At 42.0% G+C, this 13,226-nt stretch overlaps 1 protein-coding gene across 4 annotated transcripts in view; it reads right to left on the minus strand.

The window, feature by feature from the left end:
• Nucleotides 1–13,226, minus strand: part of ubr4 (ubiquitin protein ligase E3 component n-recognin 4) — a 61,576-nt gene that overhangs the window by 12,426 nt on the left and 35,924 nt on the right. For all 4 annotated transcript variants that reach the window (XM_030055002.1, XM_030055001.1, XM_030055000.1 and 1 more), the window contains 31 exons: nucleotides 12,888–12,951; nucleotides 12,622–12,756; nucleotides 12,230–12,404; nucleotides 11,905–12,036; nucleotides 11,597–11,718; nucleotides 11,379–11,490; nucleotides 10,932–11,062; nucleotides 10,530–10,707; nucleotides 10,074–10,178; nucleotides 9,359–9,496; nucleotides 8,873–9,041; nucleotides 8,490–8,694; nucleotides 8,243–8,356; nucleotides 7,450–7,659; nucleotides 7,045–7,194; nucleotides 6,696–6,923; nucleotides 6,514–6,592; nucleotides 6,157–6,390; nucleotides 5,656–5,824; nucleotides 5,276–5,420; nucleotides 4,661–4,746; nucleotides 4,474–4,561; nucleotides 3,916–4,109; nucleotides 3,134–3,373; nucleotides 2,703–2,841; nucleotides 2,374–2,499; nucleotides 1,733–1,861; nucleotides 1,265–1,614; nucleotides 928–1,018; nucleotides 664–748; nucleotides 241–368 (listed from right to left, as the gene is read on the minus strand). In XM_030055002.1, coding sequence (XP_029910862.1) covers nucleotides 241–368; nucleotides 664–748; nucleotides 928–1,018; nucleotides 1,265–1,614; nucleotides 1,733–1,861; nucleotides 2,374–2,499; nucleotides 2,703–2,841; nucleotides 3,134–3,373; nucleotides 3,916–4,109; nucleotides 4,474–4,561; nucleotides 4,661–4,746; nucleotides 5,276–5,420; nucleotides 5,656–5,824; nucleotides 6,157–6,390; nucleotides 6,514–6,592; nucleotides 6,696–6,923; nucleotides 7,045–7,194; nucleotides 7,450–7,659; nucleotides 8,243–8,356; nucleotides 8,490–8,694; nucleotides 8,873–9,041; nucleotides 9,359–9,496; nucleotides 10,074–10,178; nucleotides 10,530–10,707; nucleotides 10,932–11,062; nucleotides 11,379–11,490; nucleotides 11,597–11,718; nucleotides 11,905–12,036; nucleotides 12,230–12,404; nucleotides 12,622–12,756; nucleotides 12,888–12,951 — 4,651 coding nt within the window. The remainder of the gene's footprint in view (nucleotides 1–240; nucleotides 369–663; nucleotides 749–927; nucleotides 1,019–1,264; nucleotides 1,615–1,732; nucleotides 1,862–2,373; nucleotides 2,500–2,702; nucleotides 2,842–3,133; nucleotides 3,374–3,915; nucleotides 4,110–4,473; nucleotides 4,562–4,660; nucleotides 4,747–5,275; nucleotides 5,421–5,655; nucleotides 5,825–6,156; nucleotides 6,391–6,513; nucleotides 6,593–6,695; nucleotides 6,924–7,044; nucleotides 7,195–7,449; nucleotides 7,660–8,242; nucleotides 8,357–8,489; nucleotides 8,695–8,872; nucleotides 9,042–9,358; nucleotides 9,497–10,073; nucleotides 10,179–10,529; nucleotides 10,708–10,931; nucleotides 11,063–11,378; nucleotides 11,491–11,596; nucleotides 11,719–11,904; nucleotides 12,037–12,229; nucleotides 12,405–12,621; nucleotides 12,757–12,887; nucleotides 12,952–13,226) is intronic.

Genomic DNA, 13,226 nt, shown 5'->3' on the forward strand with positions numbered 1-13,226 from the left:
TGCTGCTGCTTCTTTGAGAAAAAAAAAAGCAACAGCTATTTAGATGAGATTCAATTGGTTCTTTTCTCACTTTGAACTGCCAAAATGGGATCCAGTAGTCACACATTTGGCCCTGGAGATTGAAGAATCTTGATCCTCCTGCTTTCTTGCATATTGCACACACTGTACCAGTGATAGTATCACCTAAACCCCTCTAAAAGCACAGGAAACCCCTGAGTGGTACAACTACAGACGGTTTACCTTGTTCTTCTTGCTGGTGGGAGCTGGGGGCTTGATCAGTTTTTGCAAGATCCTCAGACACATGAGAGTGATGTTCTCCACCACCACAGGTGTCTTTATATTCACCGACATGAGGAACAGACTGAGGGCTAGGTGGACAAAAACACACATATTGCTATAAGAAGCAGGTCTCTCTTTCAAGTTAGAAGAACATTCCTAACAGCATAACGGCTATAAGAAAACTGGGTCAAAATGTGCTAGCAATTTTGGTGAAAGCCTTATTATAAACCTTTCAGTGGTGAAAGGTTAATAAGAAGCTCCCTCGGCTCTCTGAATAATGATCTCTGTGCCACGAACTTCATAAACAACTCCGTAGCCATCAATAGCCCTGATTTAGGGTTAAAAATAAACCCTTTTCATGGGTTAGCTCAGGAATAGGCTTACCACAACGCAACCGCAACTCCCAGCATCCTCCCTCTTTAGAGATGGAGTCTGTCAGCAACAGCATCTCATACTGCAGATTACTGACCTGTTGGGAAAACACACAGTATTCACATGCATTACTGTAGAAACAGTAAAAATCTCCATACAAGTTAAAATGTTTAATACACAGGCTCCATAGCTTCTTGTCCAAATTCAACAAAAAGCATGTGAAGTATTCTATTCATTTGATAAGATTCCAGTTGGAGAACATGTAAGAGGACGTACCAGGTCAGGATTTGCCCAGTGGCCTTTGAGGGCAGCTGACACCTTGGCGATGATGAGGTCATTCATCTGCTGAGTGGCCTCTGGGTGATCTCTGAACCAGTAAACAGGAAGAAACAAGAGTTAGAGCAGTAACCCATCTGCACGGGTGACAAATTATGCACAAAGCAAACTGCAGAGGGCCAACTGTGATGCAAAATGATGCAATGTGTAGAAAAGTATAATATATGCCAACACTTGAACTGGCAGAGTTAGCGCCATGCTATCAACTTAATTGCCCTCCATTACCTATGACAGCTCATTACTGATAGAGAAAACCCCTGGGGGAGAGAAGGCATACCTGGTGAGGAGACAGATCAGCTGCCGCACCTCCTCCCTCATAGCAGCTGTACCTCGCCGCAAATTATACTCAAACAGCTCGCGGATGAGCCCCTGGAGCACCAGGATCTGCCGGAGAGCTGGGTTAGTGGCCAGGGCGCGGAGCAAGGTGATGCAGTGACCCGTGACAGCTGAGGCACAGCCATAGCACTTAGTTGAGGAGGTGTGACCACAGCCCAGTACAGAGAGGGCGCGGTACTGACTGGCGGTGAAAGTGGGCTGGTGGCTGCTGCTGCTCCGAGACGATTTGGTGGCAGCCTCTCTCTGCTGGAGGTCATACTCCAGGAGCTCCTTACGGGATGCAAGCACTTTCTGTATGGCAAAGTTGAAGGGCACAATAACTTATGTGGAAAAAATTTTCAGATGTATCATCCACTATTACATGGCACATTATAAAAAGTTTTTGGAAATTTGTTATTTTCTCTCTAACCTGTATAATTTTGGAGAGTTCATCAAATGATGTCTTGCAGTCTCCACTGTATTCCTGAGCCAGCTGCTGAATGTACCTGTTCACATTGGCTGAAGATGTGCTGAGGCCTGCACCTGCTCCAGTGTCATCCTGAAGAGGAAAGATTGTCACGGGATGAGACTGTGTGAATATGGTAAACAACAGGAGGTGTGTTAAAACTACATCCAAAAGACAAATGAACAACACATACTGATATCATGACCACTAGGCATGCTACTGGTAGCTTTCCGAGTAGGCTTAAAGACAAGGGCATGAAATTTTGATATATTACTGGTAAATACTAAGCTTTCATAGATGGGCAATTGTTCCAAAAAATAATCATAAATACATTTTTCACAGAATTTACAATTATTTTCAAATATTCACTTTTTGTTGTAAACCTGATTTGTAGAACTAATTAAAACAAAATCCCAGGTAGATGTGAGAGATATCACTTTTTTTTTGTAATCTTAATTTATTTTTTGACAAAGATTGTAAAATTAATTAAAAACTTGAAATTGCAATTCTGTATACAGCCCAAACAACATATTAACTTCTCATTTCTTTCCAAGCATCTAGTATTCAGACCAGAAACTATGTTTCAGATCTTTGTCATAACTGACCTGTGGTTTCTCTGGTGCCGCCTCATTAACCTTAGACAGTAGGCTTTCCAACTGTGGCCGGTGGCCCATCAGCTGGTGGTATACCCGGTCAGCTTTGTCCAAAAGAGTATTGATATTTGTCACTGCCTGCAGAAAGAACAATCACATGAGAAGCACAAGGTGAGGGAGTTAAAAGCCTCCAAGAGTCACTGGGGGAGACAACAGTTTTTCTTGTCTGCATTCCAAAATAAAGCTGGAATGGAATGAAATATGCTATTTCAATGGGAGGAACTGAATTCAAACCATTTCCCTGAGACTTTTAAGTCTTTCTTCTACTAGCAAACACTTACCTTTTTCCTGTCCTCCTCATTTTCGATGGGATCCACAGCACAGCACGGCTTGGCATACAGCATGAAGTCAAAGCGGGCATATTTGCAGAAACCACAGGCATTGCACAAGAAGGGGTCCTTTTCATCATAATTGATGGATCTAGCAGAGAGCACAACCACTGAGTTATTCTGAAACAAAAATTTAATTTCCATGCTTTTAACAGTTTCCCTGGCTGCTGTAGCCTGTTCCAGGGCTCCTGCACAATTTCCATTTTACCAAACTCTACTTTTTCCAGGCCTTAATTATGTCATAAGCAGAACTTTGGTTCAATATTATTGTTATTCTTTTTATTTATTTATCTTTTTAATGACAATTTTGTTCAATTCCAACAAATGCCCAAATTCATTTTCAATAATTTTTCCCAGACCTGCAGAGGTGCCCTGCTGCTCACCTGCACTTGTGGCACTGGTAGACATTCTCTCCACAGTTGCCACACACCCCGGGGTTGGCCGGCACAGAGGCACTGCAGCGTGGACACTGCAGAGTCTCGGTGGACGCCTGGTAGTTCTCATAAAAATCAGAAAACTCAATCATCAGGTTGGATGCGACGATGGGTAGGGGGAGGTCGATCTTCACCTCTGTTTGTCCTGGGGTGAGTTGGACTTTCTTGGCTTTGTGCCAACGAGCAGGCCTGGGATAGACAGAGTAAAAGAGTATTGACTTTATGTTTGTCAATACCATCAGTACCAGTACCACCATCTTAAAATAAATGTTCAGTGTTGTTTCCCATTTGCAAAAAGACTATTTGATCAATTACTTCAATATTTCCTGTAAAAATGTAAAACAAATTCAAATACATAGATTGCATCTGGCAAAAGTGATACAGCCATACCTCTGATATCAGCCCAGAGTGGGAGAAAACATCTTTCAACCAGCACTCATGTTTTTTATGTTAATAATATGGTATATTAACCATGAAGCGGATATATATGTTAATAAATGGAGGAAGGAAAGAAGAAAACACAACTAGGAATTTCTCATTTGCTATATCATATGATCTAGTAAATTTAAATGAACATCTTTTCAGATATTTTTGCTTATTGTTGCTATTAAAAAGGAAGTCAAAATGAGAGAGATGGCGAGTTAAAGATAAAGAAACAGAAAAATAAACACAGTGAGAGAGACAGACGATGAGCAAGAGTGAGTGAAACCGACAAATTGTATGAAACTCACTTGTTCTTCAGCTCCACAATAGCCTGTACAGTTCTGTTGTTGTAGTAAAGGTTAATGGTGCGGACCATTTTGGTGCGTTTAAGGTCCCCGATTTTCACTGTGACTTTGCTGATGGTGTGGCTGCCAATCAGCTTGACAACCTGCTGTGTGGTGGTGTAGCGAGTGTCCACTTTGATGGATGACAACTTGATGTTCTGGAAGAAGAACAAAAGGCATGTGATATGATGTGGAAATCAGCGTTGGACTGTATGAGACCAAGACATCTCATTCAGTCAAACAAATCAGATGCCAGCATGGCAAAACTACGTTGTTTATCACAGACATTGCTGTAAGACTATACAATCCCACAGTTTCCACATATTTGCTTAAAAGTATTTATTACTCACTTTAAGGAATTGTACAAGCATTTAACTTTGGTTCACAAAGATAGGACTGAGTACTGAGAACGCAATCCATATTGGCACTTCAAAAACAGAAATCCTTACCCAAAACAAAAAGCCATTCAAATCTATATGTATGTACAAAAAAATAAAATTAAAGTATATTGGCTTAACGTACTGAGAAAGGAACTTCTGGGTTGTTGCACACCAAGCAGGGGTCACTCTCCAGGTAAAAGCCATCAAACTCCACCAAGCCTGACAGAGTGCTGCAACAGAGGACACAGGTGAGTACTTTTCAGCAGCTAATAGCCTCTGCCATAAATTTTCCTTGTTACAGATAGTGTATCTATTCTAGGTAGGCATACTTGTAGATGTTGGAGTTGGGGTGGTTGGTTAGGATATGGTTCTGTGTCCTCAGGATTTCCACAGCCTTCTGGGAATATTCCTTCAACTGGAGGAGAAAAGAACGATTCAAACAATTTCAAGATACAATTTCCAACATTGTTGCTGATAAAGATTAAAAAAAAAAAAAAAAAAAAAAAAAGTTTCTACAGGATGATGAAAACACTTGGGACATCCATGATAAGAACTTTGAACAAGAAATTATAGATGCAGTTGCACTCAGTCTGGGCACTCCTGAGTAATATAAATAAAATTTATAGCAAGTAAATTTCAGATCATAGAGCCATGTCACATCTCAATGTGGTCAGGCCCACACTGTGATCAAGATTCTAGTGTAATTACACATAAGCCATTGGGATTATTGGCTCTTACTCAAAGGCATTTTACTTGTCTTGGGCACCTTTAGTACTGGTGATCAACCAAGCAATCTTTTAAATGTTAATTTTTATATTAATCAAATTCAGTACTCAATGCAATTAATTCAAAATGCCACTAACTCTTATTATAACATCATATCTTTGTGATCAGATCTCAAAAGAAAAATTTACAGTAGATGCCGCTGTGGCTTTCAAACAAACCTTTTTCTCTGTCTGAGGGGTTTTGAGGGAGAAGTATCCAAGCAGGTCGACAAACTGGGCAGCTTTGCGGCCATATGCAGGAAGTTCAGGCCAGATGGCCCAAGTCAGTTCCAGTAGCAGCTCCTGCTGAGATTTGCTGGAGTTCCTACAGAAAGAGTCAGAAGTCAGCCACCAGATACACGAGGTCAGTTTCTATGGTAAACTGGTCTGTGTGTGAAACAAGGGGTCAGAAACAAGAGTTTCCCTTACAGACTACAGATAAACTGGAGTATCTAAGTGTGTATGTCACAGTGAGAGTACTATAAAAAGAGTGTGAGACTGATGTATTGATGAAGTAAGCTGCCTGTGTCTGCCCAACTGTGCCATTCTATAAACAGTACCTGTAGATATGAAGAGCCAAGCAGTGGGCTTGCCAGCGCACAGCAGATGAGTTTGACTCCAGCAGAAAGCAGCGCAGGAACTGGATGAGTGTCTCCTTGTCTGCAAACTTATTCAGCTGGCTGACCAGAGCCATACACAACTGGTCCTCTTGGCTGCCGACTCCATCACCTGTACCAATCACAATAGGGATTGATCAGTATCTGGCTGGTATAAGGTACTGAATTTCCATCCTGAATTCTAACAAAAGTTGTGAAACTGACTTGAGGTCAAGATATTGCAAATGCTGTACAGGTTATGCACCATAAAAAGTCAGAAATATAATAAAATATAATAAATATGGCTGTCCTCACTCAGTAGGGTGAGGAAAATAAAATGCCTTTGAGTGCATATTGTCCCCTCTATCACATCTTTCCTTTTATTCTCCAATGTGAGTGACCTAAACATTACAGTCTGCCTTTAAAGTATTTGTGCCTTGACAATTATTTGTGTTGCTGCCTCACCCTCTTTGTCTTTCTCCTTGTCCTCTTTCTTGCTCTTCTTACTGGAGGACTTGCTCTGAGAGGACTGGGAAGCTCCTGTCTGTCCAGCACTACTGGAGCCCCCTCCTGAGGATGAAGAGGAGGAGCTGGCCAGCACCTTACTGCCACACAGGGCACAGGAGAGCAGCTGCAAAAGCACTGGGGAAACGCCTTCGTCCACTAGGAAGCTGACCTGGAGCAGGAAGTACAACACGGCTGCGGACAGAAGAGCATAGGAAACAGGAGGAGAGACGACACAAACCACGTTAACATTTCAGACCTTTAAATTTAATTTGTTCTCACTCCCATGACAACACAATTCGTTCTGAAGCAACTTACAGTCATCCTTCATACAGAACTTTTGCCAGTTGATCGTTCTCTGAGTGGCAATTTCAGCGCAAGCTTTCAAGTGTTCCATCTGCATCAAGAGACAGAGACACAAGTTCAACACACGTCACAAGAAAAAAACCAAAACTTTGACAAACACTAAAGGTAAAGGTGGTTATTTAGAGGACACTCACCAGACTGATGAGGGTGTCATACTGCAGGGCTGAACCAGATGTGGCTGTGACCACGCCGGCACGGAGAAAGATTCCCTGCTCTTCGAGGAGCTTCTTGATGCCACGCACGTGGGAGTCCAGTGTATGTAAATCCCGCAGCTGACGATACTTCTCCTTGGAGCCACAGATGAACAGCAGCAGTTTACGGACCTGCCTCCTGACAAATGGTGTCTGTTGGATCATCAGATACTGTGGGAGAAAATGGAGAGAGAATTACAGGGTTGTATTTCTTAGTGTAGGTACACTCAAAAAAAAAATATTACATAACATAAATACATTCAGAACTAAATTCTGTAAAGTGAATAAATACCTCAGACAGGAAGTAGAACCATGAATGGTCGAAGACAGGTGGTGGGATGCGGGGATTAGTGTCGGCAATTTTCTTGATCTGATACGGCAGCCGAAGAACCATTTCAGTCAACAGCTGAGAGTAGGCCTCAAAAACATCTGCAGCATGGCCCTGAAAGGGGAAGCAAGATAGTAAGGTAAATAGCTGTTAAACAGCTGTAATATAAACATCAGGCCAAAAGGTGGATAGTTCTGTGGTGTCAGACGTAGCAAAAATTAAAAAAGCAATGCCCTGTGAATGCAATCTTTGTCTCCTGTTGTAACCAATGTTTAACTTGAGGGCAACACACACCAAACATTTTTTAATTTTATTCTGAAACTGATGGAAACAGCAAAAACAGAGCAATACATCAAGCTGATACAGTACCTTGACATACTGGCGTAGGAAGAAAGGGCTCATGTCTGGAGGAGAGGAGGCTGTGTGTGGGCGGAGGAGTTGACTGGTGGCCACAGGCTCTTCTTCACCCTGTTGGCTTTTCCAGAACTCCAGGAGAGATTTGAGCACATGAAGACAGTAGTCGATAGCACCCAGGCTGAGCAGAGCTGTTGCCGTGGCATTGGAGATCAGAGAAGATGACTGGGAGAGAGAAAGGAGAGGCATTGGTGACTTACGAGGGAGCGCCAAATTCAGTGGTGCAAAGTCACCAAGCACAGGTAGGACTGGTTAAATTATGAAACTTAGGGTACCATTACTGACACTCATCACTTTTTGTAAGTTCCAGTTATTTTTGTAGCCTTTTTCTAAGTTCCAGTTATTTTTGTAGCCTCAATACAGCATCAGTCCTTACACTAATTTTAGCTTTCTGTGACCCTCATAAAATTAGTATAAAATTAAAGATTGAAAAGACTAGATGTTGTACTCGCTGCGATCTTCAGGACAGATACAGCTCTAATTTTCAGTCTAATTTAGAGTCTAATGTTTCAGCCTAATTGGGGCCCTATCATCAATTTAAGTTTATGGACTGGTCTAGCACTACAAGTGACAGAAAACCAGTACAGTAAATCCATATGAACATGCCCAGTGTGAGTTGATACTGTTAATAGTACTCTGTTCTGTTCATTGGGAATTTTAACAATGTTTATCCAAATCAGTCAGTTTCTGAATGTTCAAAGCATGATAAACCTTGCACTGACATACTCTTAGAGAAAAGTGGACATACCCCAGAGGAAGATTTAGAGCCAGACTTGGTACGGGACATGAAGACGCTGAGCAGTCTCATGATGACCAAGTGTACTTCATTGATGGAACTGCGCTCATTTTTCTTGGACACGTCCTGTAAGGAGGGTAATGTGGTGCAAACAGAATTAGAGGACACATGAGGTCTGACTAATCATAAAACATTTGGTTAAAACTGTCAACAGATGTGTGTTCAACATGAAATAAAGGGATGATTATAATGTGGTTACCTTCTTATGCATGCCTAGTTCGGCGATGAGCTGTGCGAGCAAGTCATCCAAGGCACCCTTATCCTTGTCATCCTCACCATCCAGGTCAGAGGTCAGCATGAGGATAACCTGCATGTAGGGGATGGCATGGACTCCTCCTACGTTGTGGAGCTGAGAGAGGTGCTGCAGCAAGCGCTCCAGCAGCATAAGACGAACCATGTGGAGCCTGATGATGAACAAAAAAATTAATAGAAATTGATATGCAACATTTTTACTTTACTGAGCTGAATCCAGTGTACTCGTTTGTTGATTTTTTTTTTTTTTTTAAATTCAGGTAAACTACTGATCGCTGAAGGACCCAATTTAGTGAGCCAAACTTCTGAGTCTTGTCTGGAAATGCTGACCTGTTGCTAGTGTGGATGTCTCCCTCGGTTTCTCCTTCTCCTTCCGAGCCTTCCCCTTCCTGTTGGGCAGTGGTTGTGCTAATGGCCCCAGTGCTAGAACTCACACTGCCTGGGCCTGCAGGGTGGCCCTCCACTGCTGTGTCCCCATAGGCACTGCTACGGCCCGACACTGTACACACGCATGCACGAACACAACATATTAGAAATACATTCATATAAATGCTGAGTTTGTGTGGGGGAGTGTTTTTAGCTGCTAGTTAGTGACAATAAGCCTGAGTTTGCATTATTTGCATGAGCATTATGCAATATATGGTCAAGATGATGACAAAGATGGATGAGTTTTATCATAAAATTACAATTAACTTTGATTAACTGATTCCTCCATATTTTATATATATTAAGTAGTGACACTGAGGAAATTAGTTATTTTATGGGTGGATATAAAAAAGTTGGCTCTGTCTGAGATGTCTATACTTCATCACCCACCACTGTGCTCCCCTGCCACAGAGTCGATGGCAGAGCCTCCGCTCTCTGAGCCCACACTGCCGCCATGTTCGGCTGGGGACGTTCGCAGCGTGGAGCCATCAGTGGCAGCTGTGCTGCCTTCGTCATCCGATGCCGGGGCTGAAATCATAGCAATGGCTGTAACAGTAAATACACCGCAGTCATCTGGCCAGGATACACAATTTTTAATTATACTTGTCCACTAACAACTTATAAACCATAAATAATAAAATGCATTCAAAACATTCTTCTACCTGCTGTCAATGGAGTCTTTGTGTTTCACCCATATGATGGAAATTATTACAAATGATAGGAATGATAGTAATTAATATAAAATTTTAAGGTTGCTACTCATGCAGTGTTGAAATGTTCTAAACTAAAATGTGACTACTGAGGAGGGTCAAAAATGTATGGATTAATTAAAAAGAACTGGGACAACAAGCCTACTAAATCAGTGATTATCTTGTTTGAGCCTCAGGGTGGGAATTATCATCAACCGTGAGACATGCTGATTAATTTTAGGTATGGCTGATAAAACTGTCTGCTCTACCAGCCACTGCGACAGGTAACCATCTATCATAAAGAGGTCACATTCCATTTGAAAACTGTAGCTGGCAGCCACTCTGTGACTTGCAAAAAAAAAAATGTAGTTTCCCACCCTGCTGATCAGACATTCTCCTGGAGTTGGTCTTATTACCTGATGCTGTGGTGTCTGAGAGAGTGCCAGCATCTAGTGAGGAGGAACTTGGAGCCTGGCCAGACAGGCCGAGGCTCTGGAGGCCAAGGGCACTGCTGCTACTGCCTATAAACATCAAACATATTATCTAAGTAAGCACCAACTCAAAATCTGATCTCCTAATTGAATTTTTAATATGATAAAGATGGGGCCTACCATTTCAAGATATATTTCAGCCAAAAAACAACATTCTTACTGTAGGCCAATAAAGTGAGCTACAGCAATTTCATGCTATAAGCCTAGTTATCTGGTGTCAAACTGCCTTTTGGCATGTAAGCTCTTAAGTCAGTTACTTTTGTTTGACAAGGGGGCCGCTTGCACTTCATTTGTGGATTGATGTAGTTCTGTAGATTAGTAATTCTGTAGTTTCACGGCCAGGCAGAATAACTAATGAGTTGTAACACTTTTGCTGCTGACCTTGTTGATCCTGCTGCAGGCTGAGAGCGATGGCCAGCTCCACCATTGTCTCATCATCTGCATCAGGAGGGATGTCCAACATGGGAGGGAAACCTTCTGCCCCAGCCAGCAGAGCCTCCAGGGGAGACGGGTTTCCATTGTTCACATTCTCTGATGTCTCAAGGACCATAGACTCCGACTGAGGAGACAGACACACAACAGTCATGCAGTTCTTAAATATGCCTTTACTGTGGGTGAATGGCTAGAATTCATTACATATGAAATGTACAGTCTTCAGTTAACTTTATCAGATCTCAGAGTATTGTCAGACTAATTGTGAATATGACCCCTTAAATATTACTATATCTGCAGACTTCTGTTTATTGCAGGTAAGCTTGCTTAGAAGTGCTCTGCTTTGCTCACCACCATCTCAAAGTCACCATGGTCCACTTCACTCTGCTCCTGACTCTCCTGTCTTCCCTCTTCTCCACCAGTCAACACTGATGACTGCATTTTGTCATCAGCGTCGTCGTCATCATCATCATCTTTATCCCCTGAAAAAGAGTTAACAAGCACATCTTTAGAGATAGAGGACATTCTTGGACATAACAGGACCACAGTTCTTTGCCTGGCAAATAACTGGCTGGTTGTTTACACATATAGTCACGTGTGTATTGGGACAGAACAAGATTTGTCTTTAATTTGTCTGAATTTCTAAAACTACAACAACTGAAAACGACCAAGAAAATGACCACACATATTTACATTTTCCGTCTAGACTCTTACCTCAGCCCATTTGAAATTTCCCACACTATCCCAGACTTTTCAGCCCTGTATAGGAACTTTCTATAAAACCTGTGCAATACATACCCATTGGTGTGTTGGAGCGTGGGGGAGATGGAAGGGTCACATGACGCCGTTTGTTTCTTGGTCGAAGCACTCTGATCAGTGCCTGCTTACAGGCAAAGCTCACAGAGGTATCCTGGAAGTGGTTAAAACAGCACAATTAGTTACAGATTACAAGGATGGGAGATTTAAGATCCCTCCCAAACTCTATATGAATTACTCGAACGACAAAAAATACTTACAGTGCACAATAACATTTGCATGTAGATTTTGGAGGCTACATTGATGTAGTCCAGATCACATGTGCAGTATCCATGGATGATGTCCACCAAGGCATTTACTGTTGCTTCCACATGAGTTAGACCTTAGGCAGAACAAGAAGAAACTCATTTGTTTGTTACAAATCTTCCGATCACTCAGGTGCATAATTCCAATGTGACAATCTCCAATTATGAATGAACAGCCATCTTATAATGTTATTATCTAGACATTTGTAACTTTTTGCAAATGTGATACAATAAATTATGCTCTTCCAAGTTTTTCCACTTACCAGGCAGGCAAGCAGGGGCAAGGAAGGCGTTCTTTGGTTTGAGGGCATGAAGCTTCCAGAAGTTATTCACCAGCTGCATGATGAAGTTACAGCCCTCGCCATCTACATGCTTTTGTCCATCATCTGTCAGTTCTGGATGAACATGAGATACATTACATAAACAAATCCTAATCAGTAAAAGTGAAAAACTTAATCCATATAAAGTTTTATTCAACAAGCAATTTTCCAGAGGATATATTTAACGGAGTTTATGCATGCTTTATAAACTCCTTACATTATTCCCCGGTCTTGATGAACATGAATCCCCAACAAAACAGGAGCTTACCGGAGTCATGGTGTGGTGGCTTGGTCTCTGTGAAATGGACCAAGTTGTTGGGTCTCATGATGGCAATGGAGCGGGCAGTGATCACCAGCCTCTGGAAGACATCAGGATCTAGCTCCCTGCCCTCACGGCTGCAGCTGTTCAGACACTGCACTGCATTAGTGAGCAGTGACTGGTCCTGAGGAAAGAAAGTCAGTGAATGCCACATTAGTGCTCATGTGAAAAGTCAACATTGGATCAGCTGGCTTTGGTGGTCACCAAACTAATGGAAGATCCCATGATTTTGAGTTTATTTAACCTGTCAAGTGCTGCAGAAACCCTGGAATTTCTTCCGCTAACAAGTGCACAAGGAGGTTTGTGTTTGGCCTGTTCTAAAACACAGGATATTTTTGTACCTTGTGGTTGTGGTAGGCAGTGCGACTGGTGTGCAGGCTGGCCAGAAGCCCCTTGGTCTGCTGCTGCACACCTGCGGGGGTTGGCATGGACAGGAGGAGAGTAGCCAACTCCAGCGCTGCAGCCTTGTTCTTCTCCTAGACATATTGACAGGCACAGTTAACATTGCTCCAACAAAAAATCTTCAATTAGTTTGACATGAGAATTTACTTCAAGATGTATCATTCAATTTAAGACTATGAAAAAGTACATTTTCATCTGAATCTACCTTTTCAGTTGAGGAGCCCACAGCAAAACAGCTTTCCAAAGCTTCAAGGGAGCTGACCACCAACCTGAAAGTGAGAATGAGGATCAGCACTGCTTTTACTGTAGACTTTTCCTTAAGTAAACCAAACAAGCAAAAAAATAAGAGCAAATCTCAACCTGTTGCATTCTCTGCTAATCTAAATGCAAAAGAAAAAAACATCAAATGCAAGAATAAATGATTGTCAAGAAAAAAAAAGATGAAATATATGCTGTTTTAAGAAGTGTGGAGATGGCACATGGCATGTTCACAGTCTCAGGCAAAGACACACAAACTGGCACACATGCACAAAACCGTACAAAC

Source organism: Myripristis murdjan, chromosome 7 (assembly GCF_902150065.1).
Source record: "Myripristis murdjan chromosome 7, fMyrMur1.1, whole genome shotgun sequence".
NCBI classification, from domain to species: Eukaryota; Metazoa; Chordata; class Actinopteri; order Holocentriformes; family Holocentridae; genus Myripristis; species Myripristis murdjan.